Source organism: Salvelinus fontinalis, chromosome 34, assembly GCF_029448725.1.
Source record: "Salvelinus fontinalis isolate EN_2023a chromosome 34, ASM2944872v1, whole genome shotgun sequence".
Classification (NCBI taxonomy): domain Eukaryota; kingdom Metazoa; phylum Chordata; class Actinopteri; order Salmoniformes; family Salmonidae; genus Salvelinus; species Salvelinus fontinalis.
This window is the reverse complement of record NC_074698.1, coordinates 16,959,571-16,984,813: the sequence shown is the minus strand read 5'-3', so window position 1 is coordinate 16,984,813 and position 25,243 is coordinate 16,959,571. Positions and strand designations below refer to the sequence as shown.

Here is a 25,243-nt window from a genome sequence, read left to right as displayed (position 1 = left end):
AGAAGGTGACTACGCACTGTTTGACTTCTCTGGTGGCGGTAATGAAATTTGGCCACACAATTTGACATTTAACACACAGCATCCTTATGTGGTCTAGTGGAGCTGTGACAAAGCTGTGTTAGTCAGAGCTCTGCTTGAGAGCTGGCATGTCCATTTCAACATCTGTCAGTCAGTGTTTAAACTTCCCGGGACAATAAAGCCACATCCATCATCTTCCAGGCTGGAGTGGCATCGCCTCTCCTCGGGTGTCTGTCTAGATTGGGTTGCTGTGATGTGCTGACGCTGGCGACTTTGTCCCAGCCCATGGAGGTCAGGAGGAGGAGAGGATGCTGGGAGATGGAAGGAATGTGTGACTTTGGATTGACTGAGAAGATTCTTGATGGCTCTAGATGGGTATAGGTGTTGAGTGTCAGGATAGAGGACAAGACAAGGCACTCTCTTTTTCACTGTAATATTCTTCTCTCTGCCCTCGTTTTTCTTTGCTTGGTATGTCATCGATTGTGGTCACACAGTGTAGCCTATACAGTACTATCACAGATAGAACAATGAGCCAGATGTTTCACCAGATGTATAAATCTGAAGCATACGGTTGGAATTTCCACTCACCACCAAATATAGTGATGAGAGGAAGCCTACTGGCCGGCAGTGGGAGAAGATGTAGTAAGATGGGTTTTGGCTGACATTCTGCACATTTTCTCATTGATGAAAACTGGACTAAGTTTAGTAGACTTTACCCTTTGCCAAAGTTTAGAAAAAATTGAATTGTTTAGGGAGTGGTCGAAATATACACAATTGTTACCTGGTGGAAAATGGGCTAGGGTCATGCTTTTACAATTTCAGTCAGGGGAGGGTTTAGTATTTTTCTATTTTGTCCAGAGGAGGGTCATCTAATTTGTAATCAATTAACGGGGATCCTGAGTGGCGCAGTGGTCTAAGGCACAGCATCACAATGCTAGAGGCGTCACTACAGACTCGGGTTTGATCCTGGGCTGTATCCCAGCCAGCCGTGATTGGCCATAGGGCGGCGCACAATTGACCCAGCGTCATCCGGGTTATGGGAGGGGTAGGCCATCATTGTAAATAAGAGTAAAGATTATTGTTCTTACCTGACTTGCCTAGTTAAAAACAGAACCAAACCTATTGCAATAGTACATTTAAGTTCTGGCGGTAGACCTTAAGATTCGGGGGTGTGCCAGAAATATGTTTGCTCACAGGCAAAAATGATCGGCGCAATGCCTGCGGTTGCACAAAAAGGTCTGGGTTTAGATGAATAGATTCAGTGGAGTGGGTGTGTGGTCTCCATTTAAGCGTCTCTTTTCCAAGCTTAAAAGGATAAACATTTAACACGATGGGCCAGAAAAAGTTGAATACATTGGTCATGCTGTCAATCCAGCATGCCTTCTGCCTTGTTCAAAACAAATGGAAACTCGGAACTGGGAAATCTCCGACTTCAGAGTGTTCAAGACAAGTGGGAACTCTGAAAAAAATTTGCTCCGACTGGTGTGGTGGTTCATTTCTTTACTATCAAATGAGGAGAGACAAACTTATCACACAAGTCAGAGTTATACTCAAACTAAATCTTTAATAGTGAGAGCTTTGCAATAGCGATGGCTAGTCGACGAATCACCATCTCTGATGATCCGTTGAGAGCGCCGAGACAAAAGTACAAAGGTCTTTTATAGCCAAGATACACCCCTTTCAACCTACATGACGAACAACAGATATATAGAATGGGTCACAAGGTTAAGATTTGTATGAAAGATACTTATAATACATAGCAGACAGTATATGCTGTGTCAACAGTTTTCATTGTATAGACAAGTGTCTGGCCCTCCGACTCCAAACTGGAACCATCTCTCCCTGGTACGGTATAGAACAGAAACATTAACTCATGCTCTGGAATGCTCTTTAGGTTTTATCACCCAAAAGACATGGTAAATCTCCTGTCAGTGTTATCTCCCAGAGGCCCATCCTCAGTAGAACACAATAGTTAAGAATACTCTATTCTGGTGAATAAAACAACCATGATGCAATAAAAGTATTATAACATAATCTTGCAATTTTGCCACACTGGGAAAATACGTTTTGAACGGTCATCCAACTTGGAATTCCAAGTCTGGAACTTGAGCCTCTTTCTTTCTAGAGCTCCGACCTGAAGATCACTGACATCATGATTCGACTTTGGGTTTTTTTCTTCAAGTTTTCAGTTGCCTTGAAAGCACCATAAATCCAGAGAATGCCAGACTTTGATGACAAAGTTTGCCCACCAAGGACCTCCGCTCCACTCCTCTGTTCAAGTGAGCACAGCACAACATGGTGAGTTAAATAATGTATTGTATGCTGCTGGATAAATGCTGTAATATGCCAGGGAGATATGTATACTGTAGCTAAGAAAGTAATACTATGTGTATGTTGTGTAGTAAGCTGTTATTAGCCCATGTGCCTCACCCTAATAATTTGGCCCCTTTTACCCTCATAATTTAGCCATTTGTTCTGACTTGGTGGTGCACATGTAGCCTATAGCCTATTTTAGTGAAATAGTCAATTCTGTGGCTGTACATTTCAAAAGTGCTAAACAAATAGTTATATTGACTACGTCCATCCTAGCTCGCTCATTAATGTCTTAATCGAAATTATGGATTGCCTCTTATCCGCTCGTCATCCTCTTATGCCATAGTTTGTACTTCTAAATTGTCAGTAGATTTTTTTTTAAAGGCAGTAAATGAGGCTGAATGAACTGTTTCTCTGCCAGACAAAGCTCCACTGATAGCCAGGTGTAGCAGTGGTAAGGAGTCACTCCATGGTGCTGAAAAGAAAGCTCTGCTGTTGGAAGGCCCTAACAGTTTCTGGGCACCGTTTTTCCCCACAAACGGGGATTATTACAGGCAGAAATACTCCTCTGCAGTTTAAAATAAATAATTATGTAGAATGAAATAATAATGAAATGAAAAATGCCTTATTAGGCTATACAGTCATTCTACAGAGCCTTTGAATTTACTTTTAGAAACACCAGTCGTAACTGGTTCTGTTGTCGCTCAATGTTCACAGTTGATAGACAACTTCAGCAGTGTTCCAAACTTAGACCATCCTCTTTTTTAAACTTGATCCTGTATAGAAATCCCAACCTCTCCGGTGCTGCAGTATGCTCTCATTAGTTGTCATGCGCTGTTGTGATATTAAAAGATTCTGCTTGTCTCCAGTCATGTAAAATAATGTAGAATTGCATGAAATGCTTTTATAAAAGGCAATTTTTTCTCAGATTCATTTATGCAGTGTTTTAATTATAATGGAGATCTTTTCACAGCTACCGTTGTCCGCGGTGTAATGTGAATCCACAACCTTCTGGCTACTTTGCCATGTAGGTTAATGCTTACAAAATGAAGGACAGTTTCTAAACTGCATATCTAAAGGCTCTGGTCTCTGCTCTGAGTGAGGGTGAATGGTAGGCATGTCCTCTGTTATCCACTTCATGTTTTAATTATTATTTTGGGCATAGGGGAGGGTCAATTGTTTTTTTCAAAAGTTCAAGTAGGGTCGGGTAAAAATATATTTTACTGAAGAGAGGGCCGATTTTCTTCAGATATCCCTCATTATAAATAACGTACAGTTATAAATAACGTACAGTAGAAGGAGTGCAGGGGCGAATTGAGTTATTGCACACACGCACTTCGCAGAGTAGGCGTTCCTTAAAGGAAATATGCTAATACATACTTGACCACGCCAATAGGATTTCGCTAGCTCGTGATTGGCTCTGCCCACCTCCATGCTTGTTCTGCCTACTATGCTTAATTTGCTCACAATGGAAACGACAGACTGTGGTCTATCTTGGGTTAGTTACAGAAATGGTAACTTTTTGGTACTATTGGAGCAATTGTTTACACCATTTAAAAAAAATCTTAATTGCACCCACATCATACATTCACCCTATTTTGTTCTTTCTCTCTTTCACATTATTGCTTCTCCTTTGTCATTTTCTTTTCATCTCACATGGTCTGTGAACTTGAATAACTATGGAGTCGGGTGTCTCTCTCCTCTGTCTCCTCTCCTCGTCTCACTGGTCACCCTCTCTCAACTCTTATCTGTGTCTCCTCTACTGCACATTGCGTAGCAACAAGCCAACATGTGATCTGAGCCCACCGCTCAGTACTCTCTCCTCTCCACTAACTCTCTCCTCTACCTTCTTCCCACCTCTCCTGTACCCAGTAGTCTCCTATTCTACCTATATCTCTCTCCCCTCCTTTCCTCTACTAATACCTCCCCTTCTCCACCCATCGCTCACGCTACCCATCTTTCCCCTCCTTTCCTCTACCAGTCTCAGCTCTTCTCCACCCATCTCTTTCCCCCCTCCTCTATCCATCTCTCAAGTGCCAGATGAAAACACCTGCTGTACCTCATCTCAAACTCAGCTTCTCTCTTTCTTGCTCTCTCTCTCTCTCTCTTTTCCTCCCTCCACCCCAGCTCTGTGTCTCTCTTTCTTGCTCTCTTTCACTTTCTCGCATTCTCTTTGTCCTTCAGAATATAATCAGTTTCAAAGTTTTGTCATCACATCCATAGAAATGTAATGTTGCACCTGCCTGTTTGTTAGCATGGAGGGAGACATGGTTTGGTTTGCTCAGTATTAATGAGGTCTGTTCCCTCTGCTGTGAATGGAGGAAGATAGGGGGGTAATAGATGAAAAGGCAGAGGATAAGCATAAATAAGGTGATGAGGGCTCCTATTTGTCAGGCGTTTTGTTCAAGCAGAAGGGCCTGTGTTTTTTTGTGAATGTGTGTGTTCGCTATGTTTCCATGTGTTTACATTATAGTGTGTGTGTGTGTGTGTGTGTGTGTGTACAGCACTGTGAAAGAACTGGGTCATGTTTACCTTACACCTGTGTAACAGTGTTGCTGCCATCCCTCTCCTCGTCCCAACCTGGACTTGAACCAGGGACCCTCTGAACACATCGACAACCAGGTAAACAACTACTTCAAGGTCTCAGAGTGAGTGACGTAACCGATTGAAACGCTACTAGCGCGCACCGCTAACAAGCTAGCCATTTCACACCAGTTACACCTGCAAGGATGATGAGCACCACTGGAGAACATCCTCCCTTTCCCTCCCTAATTTATTTTTGTCTCTCTCTCTTTCCTCCCTTCTTCATTTGTTTTTGTCTCCCTCTCTCTTTCCTCCCTCGTTTTTTCTCTTCCACTTGATTTGATTTCCTCTATCCATCCCTTTCTTCCCTTGCCCTTGTTCTTTTCCATGTCTTCTCCCCACCTATCTTTCTGTCTCCATCTCTCCCTTCCTTTCCATCCCTCCTAATTTATTCCCTCCTCTCAATCTCTCTCCCTCCCTCCTTTTCAGTGAGAAGCCCCAGGCAGGGAGCAGCCTGTCAGCTGGGAGGTTGTGTGGAGTCAGCCGGTTCAGTCCAGCCTTAGTGACTGGGGCTGAAACAAACAGCCACATCTCCCCACTGTCCTGTCTGGCTGTGACCCTGAATGAGCCACCAGATAATGTGCCTGGGCCATGGGGGACTGGTCCTAAATTATAAAGCCATTACACCAACACTAATTTTCCTTTAAAATAATGAGTAAGGGGGTGTACTGAAGGACTTCGATGGGGTTGAGGTCAGGGCTCTGTGCAGGTCAATAAAGTTCTTCCACACTGATCTCGACAAACTATTTCTGCATGGACCTCGCTTTGTGCAGGGGGGCATTGTCATGCTGAAACAGGAAAGGGCCTTCGACAAACTGTTGCCACAAAGTTGGAAGCACAGAATCATCATTCAGGGCGGCAGGTAGCCTTGTGGTTAGAGCGTTGGGACACTAACCGAAAGGTTGCTGGGTCGAATCCCCAAGCTGACAATCTGTTGTTCTGCCCCTGAACAAGGCAGTTAACCCACTGTTCCCCGGTAGGCCATCATTGTAAATAAGAATTTGTTCTTAACTGACTTGCCTAGTTAAATAAAGGTTAAATAAAAATGTAAATCTAAAATGTCATTGTATGCTGTAGTGTTAAGATTTCCCTTCACCATGAAAAACAGCCCCAGACCATTATTCCTCTTCCACCAAACTTTAAAATTGGCACTATGGGGCAGGTAGCGTTCTCCTGGAATCCCCTAAACCCAGTTCTTGTGCTGACGTTGTTTCCAGAGGAAGTTTGGAACTCATTAGTGAGTGTTGCAGCCAAGGACATATGATTTTTACGCACTACACTCTTCAGTACTCGACGGTCCCGTTCTGTGCACTTGTATGGCCACTTCGCGGCTGAGCCGTTGTTGCTCCTAGACATTTCCATTTCACAATAACAGCACTTACAGTTGACCGGGGAAGCTCTCGCAGGACAGAAATTTTACGAACTGACTTGTTGGAAAGGTGGCATCCTATGACGGTGCCACATTGAAAGTCACTGAGCTCTTCCGAATGGGCCATTCTACTGCCAATGTTTGTCTATGGAGATTGCATGGTTGTGTGCTAGATTTTATACACCTGTCAGCAACGGATGTGGCTGAAATAGCCAAATCTACTCATTTGAAGTGGTGTCCACATCTTTTTGGCCATGTAGTGCATCTTAAATTGCATGTGTGTACGTTTGCCTGCATGCCTTTGTGTGTGTGTGTACTTATTTGTGTGAATACTTAGCCCTATTTATTTCCCACGGCATTGAGAGTGCATTTACCCTGCTAGTCTGAGAACCACAGAAGTAGAATCTCAGCCAGTAAGGCTCTTTGTACTCGGGGTTTCTCACTGATGCCTCAGAGCGGCGCCCTGCACTCCTTTAAATAGCCCCAGTCGCTGAAGAAACAATTAACCACGAACGTGATGAAAGCCAAGTGAAACAATGTTTAATGTGCTCGCCGTCGCTTTCTGCTCCCACCATCATCTGCAGTGAAATTAAACGTTAATTAATACGTCTCCAAAGCTTCTTCCTCACGTTTAATTAGGATTGAATCTGGAGAGAACCAGTGCTGGGGATGAGGACCACAAATTAGGATTACAGAGGCATCCATCAGTAGCAAAGGCTAAAGAGTCAAGATTGGAAATGAGCATAACTATAAAGCTTGGTGATGGATCATATTTTATAGGATAGGTAATGAAAACAAAAATGAATGAACTCACTCTGGTTAGTGGTTGGTGATATTTGGGTTTAGGCTAACAGCTGGTTTTGTGATCAACTCTTTATCAACATTCTCAGTAATAACCACAAGCACAGGAGTACAATCTTCACAACTGAAACAAACAGATAGAGCAAACACGGGTTGATTGAACTGATTTGTTGCAGAGTCATGCTAATCATTAGCATTACCTGCAGCCTGACTAGACTGTCTGTGATTGGTTGCTAGCAGCACTCTGTCACTGTCTCCCAATGGAATAGAGGGGGTTGTCTCTGCGACTGCCTCTGTGTCTGTTCGACTGGGTGATCCTACAGTCAGCTCACGTCATGACTCAGCAATCAGCCTATTAGTCGCAGTGACTCTGCATTTATTCAGACGGAAAAACACTCCTCTGAAACAACGTCAAAGAAACTGTGTGTGTGGCGGTGGGGTGTGGTGATAGTGTGTGGGGGGGGTGTATGTGTGTGGTCAAGGAGAGTTCCTCGCGTATCTGCCTGTGTGCTGGGAAAGGCTGAATGGATATGCCTGGTGCCCTAAATTGATGACATATGTCGTTCAGCAATAGTTGAGTGGGGATTAGAATTCTTTCTCGGGTCCACTCATAACCCGAATACCCAAGATCTGACTCGAGACATAGTTGTGTTCTGTGGGTGTCACTGAGTAGGCTAATACCCCATTTCATGGGTGCATACTCTATAGGCAAGCCTGTACAGTCCAATATGAATGTCCACTAAAAGTAGTAGGTTGACTGGGGAGGTGATTTCACACAGTCAAAGTCCTGCATTAAGAGCTAAGACTCTAATATTTGTGTAAACTCTTTGGAATTGTAATCTGTAGGTGTCACTGAGTAGTCTGATACCCCATTTCATGGGTACACACTCTATAGGCAAGGCTGTACATGTGCATGTATGTACACCACCAATTAACGGTTTCTTTTACTGTTTATTGTCAAATTAATAAATTATTGTATTTATTTTTAAGTTATAGAACAACATTCCAACCTTGTTTAGCATTAATAGCTAGTCCAAATATGGCATTATTCCACTCTCTGTATCTGTTTTGGTCAGTATTAATTGGGGACTTAAATTTTTAAGGCGAAGCACAAATTCCACTATTGTGGCTAATCCTTATTGTGGCTAGCTTCACACAGGTATGGGAACCAACTGCTGCCTCTCTGCTACTGCCCAGTCGGAAGGAAGAAAGAGTGGGAATTGCACCTCGATGGAATTGCACCACTGTTGCACTGGTCATCAGCATCGGCTTGTCGTTAGCAATTGGATTGTCACGGTAACAGTCAACCACCAGACCAAATATGGATGACTATTTAAATCAAGTGTTATCAAGTGTTACTCAAATGCTATGTTGCTGTGGCTCACTACCAGAGGAGGCTGGTGGGATGAGCTATAGGAGGACAGGCTCATTGTAATGCAATAAATGTAAAGGTATCAAACACATCAAATTGAAACCATGTTTGACTCCATTCTATTTATTCTATTCCAGCCATTACAATGAGCCCGTCCTCCTATAGCTCCTCTCACCAGCCTCCACTGCTTGCTACACACACTCGAACGGTGACTGCATTTCAAACCATGCATGTTTGGATACCATGAGCACGCAATCTCCATATAGAGCAGATTGGTGCAAGGCACAACCGGCAGTATGTGAGCTCTGTGCAGTGCAAACCAACAGACAGGGTAGGGAGTGGGTGATGACATCACGACTACTTGGGGTCAGTGGGTTCAGAAAAATACCCAAAAGGGCACTTGAGGAGTGGGAGGGCAAAGGGGAAGGTCCTCTGACATAGGTAGACCCCCCTATCTGTGCCACACGCATAAAGCAGCTTCTCTGGATCCCCACAAGGTAGGAGTTCGTCCTCCCGTTAACCAGACAGGCACTAACAAAGTATAGACTGCTGATCACTGTCCATGGTGCTGAAATTGCAACATCTATTCGATGATGGGCTTTCTGTGGTGCCAAAGAATGTAGCCTAGAGCTTTAGCTAATGGATAAATGTTTATTGGTAGGCCTATTTGGCAGAGGTGTGGACTCGAGTCACAAATATGATGACTTGCAACTCGACTTTGACTTTAACACCAGTGACTCGTGACTTAACTTGGACTTGAGCCTTTTGACTCGACCTGACTTGATACCCTCCCCAAGGTCAGATATTAAAAATGATGCTATTAAAAAAGTGTGCAGCGCATCAACTCTTCATTTAACAGATTACAGTTTGAATCGGACAGCAGCCAATCAAATTGTGAATTCAGATGGAGCCCTTGGCAAGATGATACCCAAAATTATTATTTTCGGATATAAAGACTACGCTGTATCAACAAAAAATGGATTGCAACTTGCAAAACATGTGGGAAGAAAATTACAGACGGAGGCTCAACAACTTCCAACTTTGTTCGACATTTGAAGCTGCACAAAGAACGGTAAGTCGTGGCTAATATAGCCGACAGCTATATAATGTATATTTTTGCTAGTATAGCATGTAGGCTATTGTAACGTTACATCAATGAGCCTCCACACAGTCAGTCAGTTGCATCATTGCACCCAAGATTGAGCTACAACTGTTTAGGCAGTTGGTAGCCTGCTATTTGGTCATCCTTTCCTCATGTTAACATTTCACAACACTATACATGGTGTCGCAATGCTGCCATGTTTAGACTGCTTGCTGGCGGCAATAATGTAATTACTTGTTCAGTAATTGAAGTTGGAAATTCAAACATTGCAGATTGTTAAATAACTTTTCGATGCAATTAATCTCTTTCAATAACGCGTGGAAGGAGAATGAGAGGCTCAATTAAAGATGTTGTTCAATTGCTGTATTTGAAGTACCATTCCCTTCTGCCCAGTTTCTCGGATGTTGCTAGAGCAATCAAGCTGTTTTCACCAACCCTGTAACTGTCGCTTCTGCGGAGAGAGTTTTCTAAACTTAAACACATAAAGAGCTAGGCCTGCCTGAGAACCATTAGGCTCCCGGTCTGATATGTGCTTTTGAACACGTGAATGAGCTTCATTCATTGCTCTGGCGCCGTCGTAGCCTTGACCATGGAATTTGTTCACTGATTTCCCCTTACTTTCAATCAGTTAAATGTTGTATTGTTCAAGGCTTGAGGCACTTTATGGGAGAATTTTTTAAATCTGCGCTACAGAGGGCTACACCGGTCCGCTAATAAAGGACTAGTAAAGTCCCAGTGCGCCACTTTTGTGGAGAAAAAACAATATCTATTTTTTTATTGTTATTTATATCTTTTTTAAATTCAGATTTCTTAGGGGGTTCTTCAGCACCCTCAACACCGCTACTTCCTGCGGCTATGGCAACAAGCATGTCTGTATAACCTCTCCCCTGTGTGACGGAGGTAGGATGTGGAAAAACAGCAGGACTCTTCCCGTATTCACAAGCTATATGGAACTAGGAATATCTTGCTAACTGGTTGTATTTATACACTTGCCGCATTCCACAAATCAGCAAGTCGGACATTTTCGAGTTTCCTATTTCCGACCAGCATATGAATGCAGTGTCTCTCCTCCTTTCCTTGACGGTAAAGCCAAGTCACACTGACTGACTAGTGTATACAGTGTATACAATAGTGTATACAATATTAAAGAGGAGTGGATGGGGCAATATGCCATAGTGCTGGTGATGGAGCTATCTGAGTGTGTTTTAAATGGATCTGAGCTGTGGGCTATTAGAGTGTCATTAAAGAGGCCTCATGCCATTACTGAGAACGTCTGTGTGTGACTCAGATAGAGTCATCATGTGTAGTACGACATGGAGGAGAGTGTGTGGAGTGGAGGTTCCAATTAGGATTGAGGTTCTCCCATGAATTTGAGAGGATCCTGTTGTCTTCCCATTCTCTCTCTCTCTCTCTCTCTCTCTCTCTCTCTCTCTCTCTCTCTCTCTCTCTCTCTCTCTCTCTCTCTCTCTCTCTCTCTCTCTCTCTCTCTCTCTCTCTCTCACTCTGTATCTCTCCCTCCTTCCTACTCTTCACCCTTATCTTGCATGAGAGGAGACGGCTGGGGATTGATGGCAAATTTAATTTTCTTTATCGCCTTGGTCCTCCTGCAGTGAGCCCTGCATACGCACATGTCCACACACACACACACACACACACACACACACACACACACACACACACACACACACACACACACACACACACACACACACACACACACACACACACACACACACACACACACACACACACACACACACACACACACACACACACATACACACACACGAACACACACACTTGAACACACTAAACCACAGACAAACACACACACACACATACTTGCAGTAACACACTCTCTATTTTATGTACCACACTAAACCTTCACAGAAGGTCTCCTGCTAATACATCATTGTTCATAAAACTCCCTCTATTTCTCTTTCTCTGTGTTTCCAGTTGTCGTACCAGTAACAGGAAGAGTCTGATCCTGTCCACCACCTCCCCCACTCTGCCCCACCGCCCACACTCTCCTCTGCCCCTCACTGGACACCTCGGTACGTACTACAGCCATCTCGGACTGCAAACATCTTACTGTAAACACGTCATCATACAGTAACTCTCCTCCTCTTTCATGCTCTGTCTGTTTCTCTATTCCCATTCCTTTATGTTTCCAGGAAGTAGCCCTCTGGACAGCCCACGCAACTTCTCTTCCAGCACCCCGGCACACTTCTCATTCGCTTCCTCCAGAAGGTAACAGCTCCCTGACACTGTGTGTGTGTGTGTGAGAGAGAGGGAGGGAGAGGTGAATACCTGTTTGATGCAGGTCTAGCACCTCCCAGTGAGAATGATCACAGAGGAAGCTAAAGAGCTTAGCCATGAGGTCATCCCATCTCTTCCCAGTCAGTCAGTGAGAGTTAGAGGAGCAGAGGCAGGAGCAGTAATAGCTTCCTGTACTCACTGCTCTCGTTTATCAAATCCTTCTGCCGTCTGTCACTGCAGCATGCTGCAGCCCCATAGAAACACAATGGCCAGGCCACTCCACTCTATTCCCTCTCCCTTCGGATGGCTGTTATGACTAATACAATACGGGGGATCAGTTGTGTTATACAGGATGTGGGCGCCGCCTCCTTTGCATATTTCCATATTAGTTCCATTGGTGGATGCATTGAGGATGTTGGGCATAAGTCTAATGCTCTCAGGTTTAATACTGTACATTGTTTTTCTCCTCTGAAGGGCGGATGGTCGCCGATGGTCCCTGGCATCTCTGCCCTCCTCTGGATATGGCACCAACACGCCCAGCTCCACGGTAACACAGATTCACCCTGCTTTGTCTCATCTCATGCATCAATGGCCTTTTCCTAAAAAGCTTATTTTCTTCAAAACTCGCTTTCTTCCACTTTCTCTTTCTCCTTTGTCTGACTTACTTCAATGTCTCTGTCTCCTTTCTCTTTCTAACACTATGGTACACGCTTACTGTCTCTGTCTCCTTTCTCTTTCTAACACCATGTTACACTCTTACTGTCTCTGTCATTGCTTCAGGGTCTTCTTCAGTTTCTCTCTCTCATTCACACACTCATAGACACACACACATACCGGCACACACATCATCTCTACCCACATTTTCTCTGTCTTTGATTCTTCTCCCTCAGGTCTCTTCCTCTCTCTGTCTCTCTCTCGCTCTCTCTCTCTCTCTCTCTCTCTCTCTCTCGCTGTTTTTCTCACTTATGTAACACAACATCAGAGGCCTGGGGACTGCTCTCGTCTGGCCAGGGAGAGAGGGAGGAACAGAGGAGGGTAGCTAGATAAGTACCAGACCGGTGGGATGAGAGAGGAGAGTAGAAAAGAGGAGAAAATAGATAATACACCCTGTTCGGTGCCCAATTCACCACAGGCTCTATTTAGCTAAATATCCCCACTGGAAATAATACCTCAACAAACAACACATATATATGTGAATGAGACATGGAACTTAGTATGGAGCTGGCAGGGTGGCTTCAAATCAAACTTTATTTGTCACATGCGCCGAATACAACGTGTGTAGACCTTACCGTGAAATGCTCACTTACAACCCCTTACAAACCAACAGTGCAGTTCAAGAAGGAGCTAAGAAAATATTTACCAAATAAACGAAGTGTAAAAAGTAACACAATAAAAGAACAATAACGAGGCTATATACTTCTCTCCCCTGGACTGAGTCTGATCATGGCTATGGTGGAGACAGATCCATTTGAGAGTGAAAACTGGGCTTTGTCAATACCCTGGCAGACATATTGAGGAAGCAGCATCGATGAATAACAGAACATTTATAACCATGAAATGCAGTGACAGAGATAATCTTCCCGTCCTTCCATCCAACCTTGTCCTGATTGTTTTAAGCAGGGATGCCAATTGGGATTGACTTGGGATTGATCCTGTGGGGAATGTCAAGTCCCATTGCTTTGACTCAGCAGGTAAATGAGTCGGATTCTGAAAGAGACAGATTAATGTAGCAGACCCTGGTGCTGGGCTCACTTCATTAGTGTCTCTCTCTGTCTCTCAGAGTTGAGACAGATGGATGAGGGTAACTGTCCCCACTTCCCAGTATAGCCACTACCAGAGCCACCAGAGGACACGATTAGCTATGGTTCTGGCCAATACAATAACTGGATTTCACGTATGAGAGAACATCAATTTTCATCCTCTTTTGTCTTCTGTCCAACACCTCCACTCTTCCTCCCTTCTCTTTCTCCTCCTTCTCCCTCTCTTCCTCCCCCTCCAGTCCTCCAGCTCGTCTCAGGAGCGGCTGCACCAGCTGCCCTTCCAGCCCACCATGGACGAGTTGCACTTCCTGTCCAAGCACTTTGGCAGCACGGAGAGCATCACCGACGATGATGGGGGCCGCTGCTCACCACACATGCGACCGCGCTCCCGCAGCCTCAGTCCTGGACGCTCCCCCTCCTGCTATGACAATGAGATCGTCATGATGAACCATGTATACAAGGAGCGCTTCCCCAAAGTAAGACATGACACACACACACACACACACACACACACACACACACACACACACACACACAAAACACACACACACACACACACACACACACACACACACACACACACACACACACACACACACACACACACACACACACATACACACACACACACACACACACACAAAACACAATTTTCTCTCACACTTTCAAGTGCAAGTAAGGATTGGTTAGAGCAGACTGGTATCAAAAGGAAGCAGATTATGGTGTTTGCTCAGTGTGGTACTGTATGTCAGAGATAGAAAACTCTCTTCTATGGAAATTGAGGGGAAACGAGGCTGTCTCCTCTCTGATTTGTATGTCAGGAGTTATGTCTACTTTTAAACAGGTGGAAGTGAGAATGATGGAAATACCATGGCTCAGTGGAGCACAACTGAACTATTTCAGTTTTGAATGTCAAATATGACATGGATTAAACTCTCCTAACTCTGTTTCCTGTATCTCCCTCTCCCAGGCCACGGCTCAGATGGAGGAGCATCTAGCAGAGTTCATCAATGCCTTCTCCCCTGAGAGCGTGCTGCCGCTGGCCGACGGAGTCATCAGCTTCATTCACCATCAGATAGCAGAGCTGTCCAGGGACTGCCTGTCCAAAGCTCGCGAGGGCCTCATCACTACTGTCTACTTCTTTGAGCTGCAGGAGAACCTGGAGAAGCTGCTCAATGACGTGAGTCACAGAAGCACTGCAACTATAGGTTAAGATGTCATGATAGGTGCCAGGACAGGTCAGTTCTGGGGTTATAGAGCGGCCCATAAGCCACTCTTATGTTGCAGTGTATAACATCAGCATAGCCCTGAGTGGAATTGTTGAATGGGAGACACATTGTCTCAATATCAGGCTCTTCTCAGGTCTGGGTGGCCATGCTGCAGGCTGCTGAGAGGCACATTTAGTTCCTATCGTCTCATTTCAAATGACAGCACTACGCCCTTCAGAAGGATAAGAACGAGTAAAGGAGTAAAATAAGGTTAATTGTGTAATAGTGTGTGTGATTTGTCTGAGCAGATAGAAGCTATCAAGGAACTTCATCTGCACCCTTGGTTTGACGGGTTGATTAAATCGGTCTGATTATTCTGGGTTGCCAGTATTCTGTTGGATAGGATTAGTTTTGCCTGGAATATGACTGTTCTCACATTCGACGTCGCTGCCAAGCTTTGATTTATTTTGTCTTGTTCTGTCTGTCGCTGTCTCTCTCTCTCTACTTCTCTCTCTACCTCAACATTTCTCTCTCTCTGTCTTTCTTCCTCCATCTATTTCTCTCTCTCAGGCGTATGAGCGATCAGAGAGCTCAGAGGTGGCCTTCGTCACAGAGCTGGTGAAGAAACTCCTCATCATCATCTCTCGCCCAGCAAGGCTGCTGGAGTGCTTGGTGAGAACAGAACACAGAACTCTCAACACAATGACAGTCACATTCACGGTCCATGGCCCCACTAATTATTTAACAGACCATATCCCTGGCCTGGACCAAAGACAAATTAATTTCCTTAAATAAATATGAGCACAAACAGTCATTATGAACATTTAAACAGGGGGTTTATTACACAGTAGGGCAAAAATACTGAGCTCCAACTAAGCACCTTGATAAAAGGCCTAATCTGACTGGCTAGCCATTCCATTTGCATTTAGATTAAAATTCCATTTGCCTCGCTACAGTATTACAAATAGCAGCTGCCCCCTGAAGTGCTGTCTGAGTCTCACAGACCGTGACTGTGTCATTTAAAGTTTGAGCCTGTGTGTGTAGCCCAGACTGACTCAGGGTCTCTGGCAGAGCAGTAGTCCTGTCCTCTGGGTGACCGCAGCCAGCAGGCCTCATAAACTTGGCTTCCATCCAACCTTTTTATGTGCGTAAAGTACATGTTGGATAAAAAAATGTCATGACAGGCCTGATGGAAACTGGACGCAGTATTTGCAGCATACTGTAGTTATACTGCACTCTGACTCTTTTATGCTCAAATATTGAAATAATAACCCATCATATCGAAGTAAACTTAGTGTCTTGCAATGACATGTCGTATGGTCCATGCAGTTTATTAGGGAAGCATGCAGTTTATTAGGCTACAGATTAAATAATGTATGATGAACTTCACAGGGTGGTGAAAGTGCAAGGTGATGAGCTTGATGCTCCTTACCAATAAATATCCAGGGTCTTATTCTGGTGACGTCATCATCGATGCTTGGGTGCTGTTTGACGAATAAAAATGATGTCGCTCTTTTGTCCACAATAAACTCATCAACTCAACTCTGGACCTCGAAGCCAGTTCTACTGCATGTTTTCACTGTTCCCCTCTAATCAGAGACTGATTTAGACCTGTGACTCCAGGTGTGTGCAATTAATTATCAGGTAAAACAGAAAACCAGCAGGCTCTGACCTCGTAGGTTAAGAGTGTAATACCCATGATGTAGGCTGTGCTCTAGCCAACAGCGCGCAGGGCGCAGATACAGTACTGTGCCACTACCAGAGTGGGCACACTTGCTATATACAAAACAAATTGTGAGAAAATCATCAGTAGAGTTGAAAATGTGATGGAAACCCATTTAAATTGTATTTTTTATTTGGTACATGCATAGACGCGGGAAGTAGGGGTGCTGAGAGCCCCCTTGAAAAATCAGAATAATTATTTGAAAAGAATAGCTTCATAAAAGTAGTGAACTGGGCCTTTACTGGTCCTGTATTAGCGGACCGATGTAGCGTCTGTTGTGCGTGCAATAAAATGTGTTATATCTTGATTCAAGTAGTGTTATACCTGTGTCACACTGAATGTGGTCCCCATGTTCCTGTGCCTCAGGAGTTTAATCCAGAGGAGTTCTACCACCTGCTGGAGGCAGCAGAGGACCACGCCAAGGAGGGACACCTGATGAAGACGGACATCCCTCGCTACATTATCAGCCAGCTGGGACTGACACGAGACCCTATAGAGGGTAAGCGAGAGAATGAGAGAATGAGAGAGAGAGAGAGAGAGAGAGAGAGAGAGAGAGAGAGAGAGAGAGAGAGAGAGAGAGAGAGAGAGAGAGAGAGAGAGAGAGAGAGAGAGAGAGAGAGAGAGAGAGAGAGAGAGAGAGAGAGAGAGAGAGAGAGAGAGAGAGAGAGAGAGAGAGAATCGGAAGACAACAGGATCCTCTCAGGACCTCTCAAATTCATGGGAGAACCTCAATCCTAATTGGAGAGAGAAAAAACCTTAACTTGTGCTGACTACTGTTGCTTTCTCACTCTATGTATTGCTGAAATACAGCTCATATGTACTCCCTCTGTATGTCCCCAGAAATGGTGAACCTAGACAGCTACGACAGTGAGGGACCTCTCACCCCAGAAACAGACGACTCAACAGAGGTGAGAACCTTGTCCCTACTCCACCTCTTCCCAGCCCACCCACCATCAACCCCCCTCTCTGTCCCTTTGGGTTAAGTCAAACTGTAGTCCAAGGCCGTGCTGACTCTAATGAATATGACTGCTTCCTCTACTAATTACTTGGCACAGTGGACAATACTCTACGTAATTGAGTCCATTTGCTTTGATTAGAGTCTGAAGTTATAGCAGGATATCCTCTAGTGCCTTGTAGGCCTGCAATCAGCCCTCCTTCAACCATCAGGACAGGTGCCAAAATTCAGCTAACTGTACAAGAATTCAGGAAGACAAGGGTAGCACTGGGAAAAAAAGAAACAACGTCACTCCTGTGGGCCTGGTGTTGGAGGTCTGGCCAGATCCAGTCTCGTCTTACCCTGCTGTCATGCTCTCTCCCTCAGGGCAAGATGAGAGCTATGAAGACGCCCGAAGAGGCTGACTTCCAGACCATAAAGCTGATCAGCAATGGAGCTTATGGGTGGGTGTGGGTGTGGGTGTGAGTGTGTGTGTGTGTGTGTGTGTGTGTGGGTGTGGGTGAGGGTGTGTGTGGATGTGGATGTGGATGTGGGTGAGTGTGCGTGTGTGTGTGTGTGTGGGTGTGAGGGTGTGTTCATGCATATGAATGTTACATTAGTACATGTCTCTGAGCCATCTTGTTGATGTCCATTAAATGGTTTTAGGAGAAAACACTGGATTTACTCAGTAAAATGTGTAAAAAATCTGATTACTAACTGTGTGTATGCGTGTGTGTGTGTCTCCAGGGCTGTTTACCTGGTCCGTCACCTGGAGACCCGTCAGCGTTTCGCCATGAAGAAGATCAACAAGCAGAACCTGATACTGAGGAACCAGATACAGCAGGCCTTTGTAGAGAGAGACATCCTGACCTTCGCTGAGAACCCATTCGTGGTCTCCATGTTCTGCTCCTTTGAGACCCGCAGGCACCTCTGTATGGTCATGGAGTATGTGGAGGGTAAGTTAACACAATAATATACTGGACACCATTACTTGTCTATTTAGGACAAGAGCAGCATTTAGGACATTGCTGGTGATGGGAATGTTAGCAGTCAGTCTGATCACGTGTTATCTGTTGCCAGGGGGAGACTGTGCCACCCTGCTGAAAAACATCGGGGCATTGCCTGTGGAGATGGCTCGCATGTACTTTGCCGAGACCGTCCTGGCACTGGAGTACATCCACAACTATGGCATCGTGCACCGCGACCTCAAACCAGACAAGTAAGACCTCACTTGGGTTGGCATTGAACAATTATCATATGGGACTCATTGGAGTGAACTCAAAGTTGTATTATATTACAAACACGAAGAGTGTTTCCTGTAACCTTTGACCTGTCTGTCCCCAGTCTTCTGATCACTTCCATGGGGCACATCAAGCTGACTGACTTCGGCCTGTCTAAGATGGGTCTGATGAGCCTCACCACTAACCTGTACGAGGGACACATTGAGAAGGACACCAGAGAGTTCCTGGACAAACAGGTGTGCACTGTATATAGAGCAGAGAAACCCACCACAGCATACACAACCTTGGCTGAAATTCAAAATGAATTTTCAGTAATATATTTACATTTCTACATTTTCCATAACCATTCAGACCAAAAAAACTATACCTAATACATTTTTTATGTATTTATTTCCTGACAAATGTAATAAATATATGCTGAGTTTATAAATGTGTGCATATAGTTGTCAAAGCGTGAAGAAATGAAATGATCAACATCAAACAAAATGATAAGCAAATATGCCTCAGTTATTATAATCAACTGTCTTTTCAGATGTTTTGTTTTTCCCACCCTTTGAATGGTGCTGCTTCAATTAAATCCCCAATTATTTATTGGCTCGGCTTTCTCACAGCCACAGATCTGTTAGCATTTGATGAATACCCATCTGCACATGAAAACACAACGTCCAAAGCTTTCATGTTTTATCCTGGCATTCTCGCATTGATCCCATCAGGTTGGAAAACACGTGCATTGGCCACACATGTCTCTCACTCACGTTTTGAGAGAGACTGGCCTTAGCATCTCACCAGTAGTGTTTTATCCATAGATATGACTATAGAACCTCTCATAGGAGTGCTGTGGTTCTGTCCTCCATCAGGTGTGTGGCACGCCAGAGTACATCGCCCCGGAGGTGATCCTGAGACAGGGCTATGGGAAGCCAGTAGACTGGTGGGCTATGGGCATCATCCTCTATGAGTTCCTGGTGGGCTGTGTGCCGTTCTTTGGAGACACGCCTGAGGAGCTCTTTGGACAGGTCATCACAGGTGAGAGGTCGGGGGTTGGTGGGTTCATTGAGCAGCATCTTACAGCCATTTTGAAGCCATCTTTCTCACGTCTACATTGTCCAATGCAACTTATCTCTGTCTGTCTCTTGTAGATGACATAGTGTGGCCAGAAGGTGAGGATGCTCTTCCTGCCGATGCCCAACATCTGATCTCTACTCTGCTTCAGACTAACCCACTGGTCCGACTGGGCACAGGTCAGTATACACGTGCATGTTGACAACATGCTTAACATCAGACATGTGCTGTAGCAGAAATGGACTAAACTGCCTATTCATAGTGAAAATATAGATTCACTCAACAACACACATCTTATCTGTCTCTCCCTCTCTCTCCCCCTTTCTCGCTCGTCCTTTCATTCTCACTCTCCCTTTCATTCTCTCTCTCTCGCTCTCGCTCTCGCTCTCGCTCTCTCTCTCTCGTTCTCTTTCGCTGCCCCAGGCGGTGCATTTGAGGTGAAGCAGCACTCGTTCTTCACTGAACTGGACTGGAACAGTCTGCTGAGACAGAAGGCTGAGTTCATCCCCCACCTAGAGTCAGAGGAGGACACCAGCTACTTCGACAGTGAGTCTCTCTCTAACTGCACTGCCCCCTGGTCATATGGAGGAGAACTGTGCTGACTCATTGCATTCTTAATGTATAGAATCACCATAAGGCAGTGGTATTCAAACTTTTTCAATGGGGACCCCATTCTCTTCTCCAGAATTTCTGGGGAACCCATATTTTTGCAACAATTTCTCGTTACCCCAGCCCACCCCACCCCTAATCTATTGACAAAAATGTAGATTTTTACATCAACAAATAACCTTCAATAACATTTGAATCTCTTATCAAAGAAACCAATAAATACATTTACTTAATAAAATTGTATTTCTCAAAAAGGTTTGCATATTGTCCCATACAATAATCTTTACTCTGTTCCTAAAAAAATAACTGCAGTTTGGTCGCAACCCCAACTTTGAATACCACTGGCATATGGGATAGAGATAAGAACTAGCTGTGTTTGGAGCTTTGAGGCACTTGTCCATGCTATTTGTCTGTTTGCATTTGTGTGTGTGTGTGTGTGTGTTTGTGTCATGTCCTCTTCCGTCCCCAGCCCGCTCGGACCGCTACCACCACGTCCACTCTTATGATGAGGACGACACCAATGATGATGAACCTGTCGAAATCCGTCGTTTCTCCTCCTGCTCCCCTCGCTTCAGCAAGGTCAAACTCTACACTTACTCATCCTTAAACGTACCTTAAAACTTCAATTGAACACAGTTTCAAATAGCTGACCAGTCCATTTTAATAGCCGGCCAACACTACAGATTTCAGCAAATAAACGCCTGTTTGAAATAAACACTGGGTCTAAATTAATTGTTTACAACGTTACCATGAATTACCATGAATTGTTTACAAGGTTTAATGTTTAATTTGTTACATTAAATAATTCAGTAATGGCTCGAAAAAGTGATGGCAATCATCAGTTTTTAATCGCCAGTAAGAAACTGCTAGCCATTGGCTGCTAACAGATGAGAACTGCTAGCCATTGGCTGCTAACAGATGAGAACTGCTTGCCATTGGCTGCTAACAGATGAGAACTGCTAGCCATTGGCTGCTAACAGATGAGAACTGCTAGCCATTGGCTGCTAACAGATGAGAACTGCTAGCCATTGGCTGCTAACAGATGAGAACTGCTAGCCATTGGCTGCTAACAGATGAGAACTGCTAGCCATTGGCTGCTAACAGATGAGAACTGCTAGCCATTGGCTGCTAACAGATGAGAACTGCTAGCTAACTGGCAAGCACAAAAACTGTCAACAACTTCAGGAATACAGACCCCCCCAGAAATCAGCTGTTCGCTCTAGTGACGAAAGTAAGAACTGCAGAAAAAAATGCACATTCAAGAAGGAGAATAATTATTCTGTCAAGGGTGGGTTTTTTAATATATTTTTTATTAGAGGCATACTAAGACAAAATAAACGTGGCACAGTGTGTAAATGATAGCACATTAGTGCAGGAAATTAAGATATTGATTAAAATACTGGAAGTAAATTCAGGAATTAAACAATTAACTATGCAAGTGAGCAAACGCTGTGTGCATTAAGGAAAGACACCTGACTCAAATAGAAGCCAGTGTCTAATAAGCGCATGTTGTGTTCAGTGATTCAAGCAAATAAATGCCTGGGCTATTAATTGATGTTAATGGTAAAACCTATATTTCGGCCTAATCGGTTCTTCTGTCTCACCTCCCTTCTCCAACACTCCTTGCTGAGCTAGATTAACTTGATGCCCCTCATTGTACAAGTCTAGGCCATGTAAACGTGTCTTCCCTAAAGCCTGTCAGTAAATCTCATAATCCTAAATTACAAAGATTTTCTCATGATTCTTTCTTTTACAATGGGTTCAGTGGCACAATTAGCTTTCACAGATTAGTCAAGAAGGGGAGATCTGAGCAGAAAGAGACATACCTCTGAGCCAAGTGACTTAATGTGACTATCACACATGGTAGACTAAGTCATGAAAGAACCTCTTTCGTAACCTTGGATTTTATTGACACACATGCCTCAGACATATGTCTCTTTCTGCTCAGATCTCCCCTTCTTGACTAATCTGTGAAAGCTAATTGTGCCACTGAACCTATTGTAAAAGAAAGAATCATGGGAAAATGTGTAATTTATCCCTCTGTGGGTGCAGAAAGCTTATTGGTTCTCTCTGCTGGGAACTACAGGTGTACAGCAGCATGGAGCACCTGTCCCAGCTAGAGCACAAGCCCTCGACGGTGACCCGGCGGGAGCACAAGGGCCCCAGGGAGGACCGGGCAGCCAAGAGAGAGAGCCTGGGCAGCCTGACCTTGAGAGATAAGAGCTGGAGGACAGGATCACCGGAGATGTGAGTATGACCACTACTGTACTCTGACTAGTACTATGTGACAATGTGACATTGTTGGTTCTCATTATCAAGGCTCTCATTATCATTACTCATGGTTAGATTTCATAAATACAATAAATCTATTCTGTGCTGTGTTGTTGTGTGTAGGAAGCGACTGTCATGCTCAGAGTCCTCCTTCACTGAGAGTGACTCCAGTCCTCCATCTGGGGCCCGGCGACGCTTTTCTGCACTCATGGACACTCACCGCTTCGCCTCCCCACTAGAGGCCGATCCTGAGCTGCCCGTGCCCACCAGACAGCCCCCAGTCAAGGCCAGGGGCACATCTTTGGAGGGGGCCATGGGCACCACATCCATGGGCACCACATCCAGCCAGGGGGATTTTAGGAAGGAAAAGGAGGGCAATGGTTTGACTGCTGGAGGTGAGGGCATTTGGCATTGGATAATGGATGAATCCTGGCTTGACATACACTTTGATACCTACATGATATTATTCCTCCATCTTTCTGCTCTGCTCCAGACAAGCTGCTGAGGCCAGCTGATGTACTAATGGGAGTCATCCCCAGCCCCAGCAGTACTGTGACTGCTGGGGCCACAGAGCCCCAGGGGTCCCGGGCCACCAACGAACTGGTCCTGAGGAGGGTCCGCCACAGCCAGCTCTCAGCTGAGGGAGAGAAACGCAACTCGCGACCTGTGACCAAGGTCATCAAGTCTGCCTCCACCACAGCCCTGTCTGTCATCATACCTACAGGTGAGGAGCTGGAAGGCAAGGGAGTGTGAGAAGAGCGGGGCTGTCTGTTGCTAATGACAATATTAATGTTAAACAGTAAAACAGTAAAACGGTTAACTGGGCTTGTTATGGAAAATAGTACATTTCTTAAAGATGATCTATTGCTTTGACCTTCATTTCACTTATTCAGATGTTTTTTCTCACACTTTATTCCTGTGATTCTCTCCCCCCTCCTCAGTGGAGCAGCATGGTACGTCCCCCCTGGCCAGCCCCATGTCTCCTCGATCCATCTCCTCCGACCTGTCGTCTCGTGACTCCTCCCCCAGCCGAGACTACTCGCCCACGGTCAACGTGCTGCGTTCTCCCATCACCATCCACCGCTCTGGGAAGAAGTACGGTTTCACCCTCCGAGCCATTCGAGTCTACATGGGAGACAGTGATGTCTACAGCGTACACCACATGGTCTGGGTGAGACAGTGATAGAGATGATATGTTCTGAGTTCGTTTCCATGGAGAAAGTAGTGTTAAGTAGACATCACTCATTTGAAGAAGTTCTGTATCATAATAAAGCATCGCTACAATTTGTAGTGGAAAAACAGACTTGTCCAATAGCATGATGACTTGTTTGATTGATGTTGATCTGTTTGAATCACAGCATGTGGAGGACGGAGGCCCTGCCCAGGAGGCGGGACTTTGCGCTGGGGACCTCATCACTCATGTGAACGGGGAGTCTGTCCACGGGCTGGTGCACACTGAGGTGGTGGAGCTCATTCTGAAGGTGAGAGGAAAAGAAAGAAACAACAGGTGTTTTTTTCTACAGTATAGAATACAGGTGAAGCCTATCATACATTGCATGCACAATTATTAGGCAAGTGAGTATTCTGATCTTCTCATTATTTCTATGCACATTTTCCAACTCCAAACTATATAAACTTGAATGCTTATGGGATGTAATCATTTTCAGGTGATATGTGTTTGTGTAATGAGGGAGGGTGTGGTGAAAGTGAATAACACCTTATATCAAGGTGTGCATAACTATTAGGCAGCTTCATTACCTCAGGTAAAATGGGCCAAAAAATTGATTTAACTAACACCGAAAAGTCTAAAATTGTAAAATGCCTTTCAGACAGATGCAACACTCTTGAAATAGCAAAACTATTGAGGCGTGACCACCGGATAATCAAACGTTTTGTTGCGAACAGTCAACTGGGGCGCATAAAACGCAGGGAGAAGAAAAGGCGCAAAAGACTTGAGAATAATTAAATGTCAAGCTACCAGGAACCCATTATCCTCCAGTGCCACCATAATCCAGAACTGCAACCTACCTGGAGTGTCCAGAAGTACAAGGTGTGAAGTGCTCAGAGACATGGCCAGGGTCAGGAAGGCTGAAACACAACCACCACTGAATAAGATTCACAAGATTGGGCAAAGAAATACCTGAAGACAGATGAAATGAGAGTGACTCTTGATGGACCAGATGGATGGGCCCGTGGCTGGATCAGTAATGGACACAGGGCACCACTTCGAGTCAGGCAAGGTGAAAGAGGGGTACTGGTATGGGCTGCTATCATTAAGGATGAGGTAGTTGGACCTTTTCAGGTTGAAGATGGACTGAAACTGGAAGATACTTTCTTCAAGCAGTAGTACAGGAAGAAGTCCTCAGCATTCAAGAAGGCCATGATCTTCATGCAGGACAATGCTCCATCACATGCATCCAAGTACTCCACTGCTTGGCTAGCCAGCAACGTCACAAATAGTGACCTGGCCCCCTTCCTCACCTGACTTGAATCCTATTGAGAACTTGTGGGTCCTTCCCAAACGTGAGATTTACAGTCAGAGAAGACAATACACCTATTGGAACAGCATTTGGGAGGCTGTGGTTGCTGTTTCAGCGAAAGTTGATCGTGAACAGATCAAG

The 25,243-nt window shown here is 44.8% G+C and overlaps 1 protein-coding gene across 2 annotated transcripts in view; it reads left to right on the top strand.

Annotated features, from left to right (window-relative positions):
• LOC129833326 (microtubule-associated serine/threonine-protein kinase 1-like) overlaps positions 1 to 25,243 on the top strand; it is a 60,128-nt gene that overhangs the window by 30,083 nt on the left and 4,802 nt on the right. For both annotated transcript variants that reach the window (XM_055897839.1, XM_055897840.1), the window contains 21 exons: positions 11,515 to 11,612; positions 11,733 to 11,808; positions 12,292 to 12,364; positions 13,817 to 14,053; positions 14,548 to 14,757; positions 15,356 to 15,457; positions 16,875 to 17,007; positions 17,349 to 17,416; positions 17,830 to 17,906; positions 18,190 to 18,398; positions 18,523 to 18,661; positions 18,787 to 18,919; positions 19,541 to 19,706; positions 19,820 to 19,921; positions 20,166 to 20,288; positions 20,821 to 20,930; positions 22,438 to 22,598; positions 22,746 to 23,017; positions 23,116 to 23,346; positions 23,564 to 23,793; positions 23,981 to 24,103. In XM_055897839.1, the coding sequence (XP_055753814.1) occupies positions 11,515 to 11,612; positions 11,733 to 11,808; positions 12,292 to 12,364; positions 13,817 to 14,053; positions 14,548 to 14,757; positions 15,356 to 15,457; positions 16,875 to 17,007; positions 17,349 to 17,416; positions 17,830 to 17,906; positions 18,190 to 18,398; positions 18,523 to 18,661; positions 18,787 to 18,919; positions 19,541 to 19,706; positions 19,820 to 19,921; positions 20,166 to 20,288; positions 20,821 to 20,930; positions 22,438 to 22,598; positions 22,746 to 23,017; positions 23,116 to 23,346; positions 23,564 to 23,793; positions 23,981 to 24,103 (3,073 nt within the window). The remainder of the gene's footprint in view (positions 1 to 11,514; positions 11,613 to 11,732; positions 11,809 to 12,291; positions 12,365 to 13,816; positions 14,054 to 14,547; positions 14,758 to 15,355; positions 15,458 to 16,874; positions 17,008 to 17,348; positions 17,417 to 17,829; positions 17,907 to 18,189; positions 18,399 to 18,522; positions 18,662 to 18,786; positions 18,920 to 19,540; positions 19,707 to 19,819; positions 19,922 to 20,165; positions 20,289 to 20,820; positions 20,931 to 22,437; positions 22,599 to 22,745; positions 23,018 to 23,115; positions 23,347 to 23,563; positions 23,794 to 23,980; positions 24,104 to 25,243) is intronic.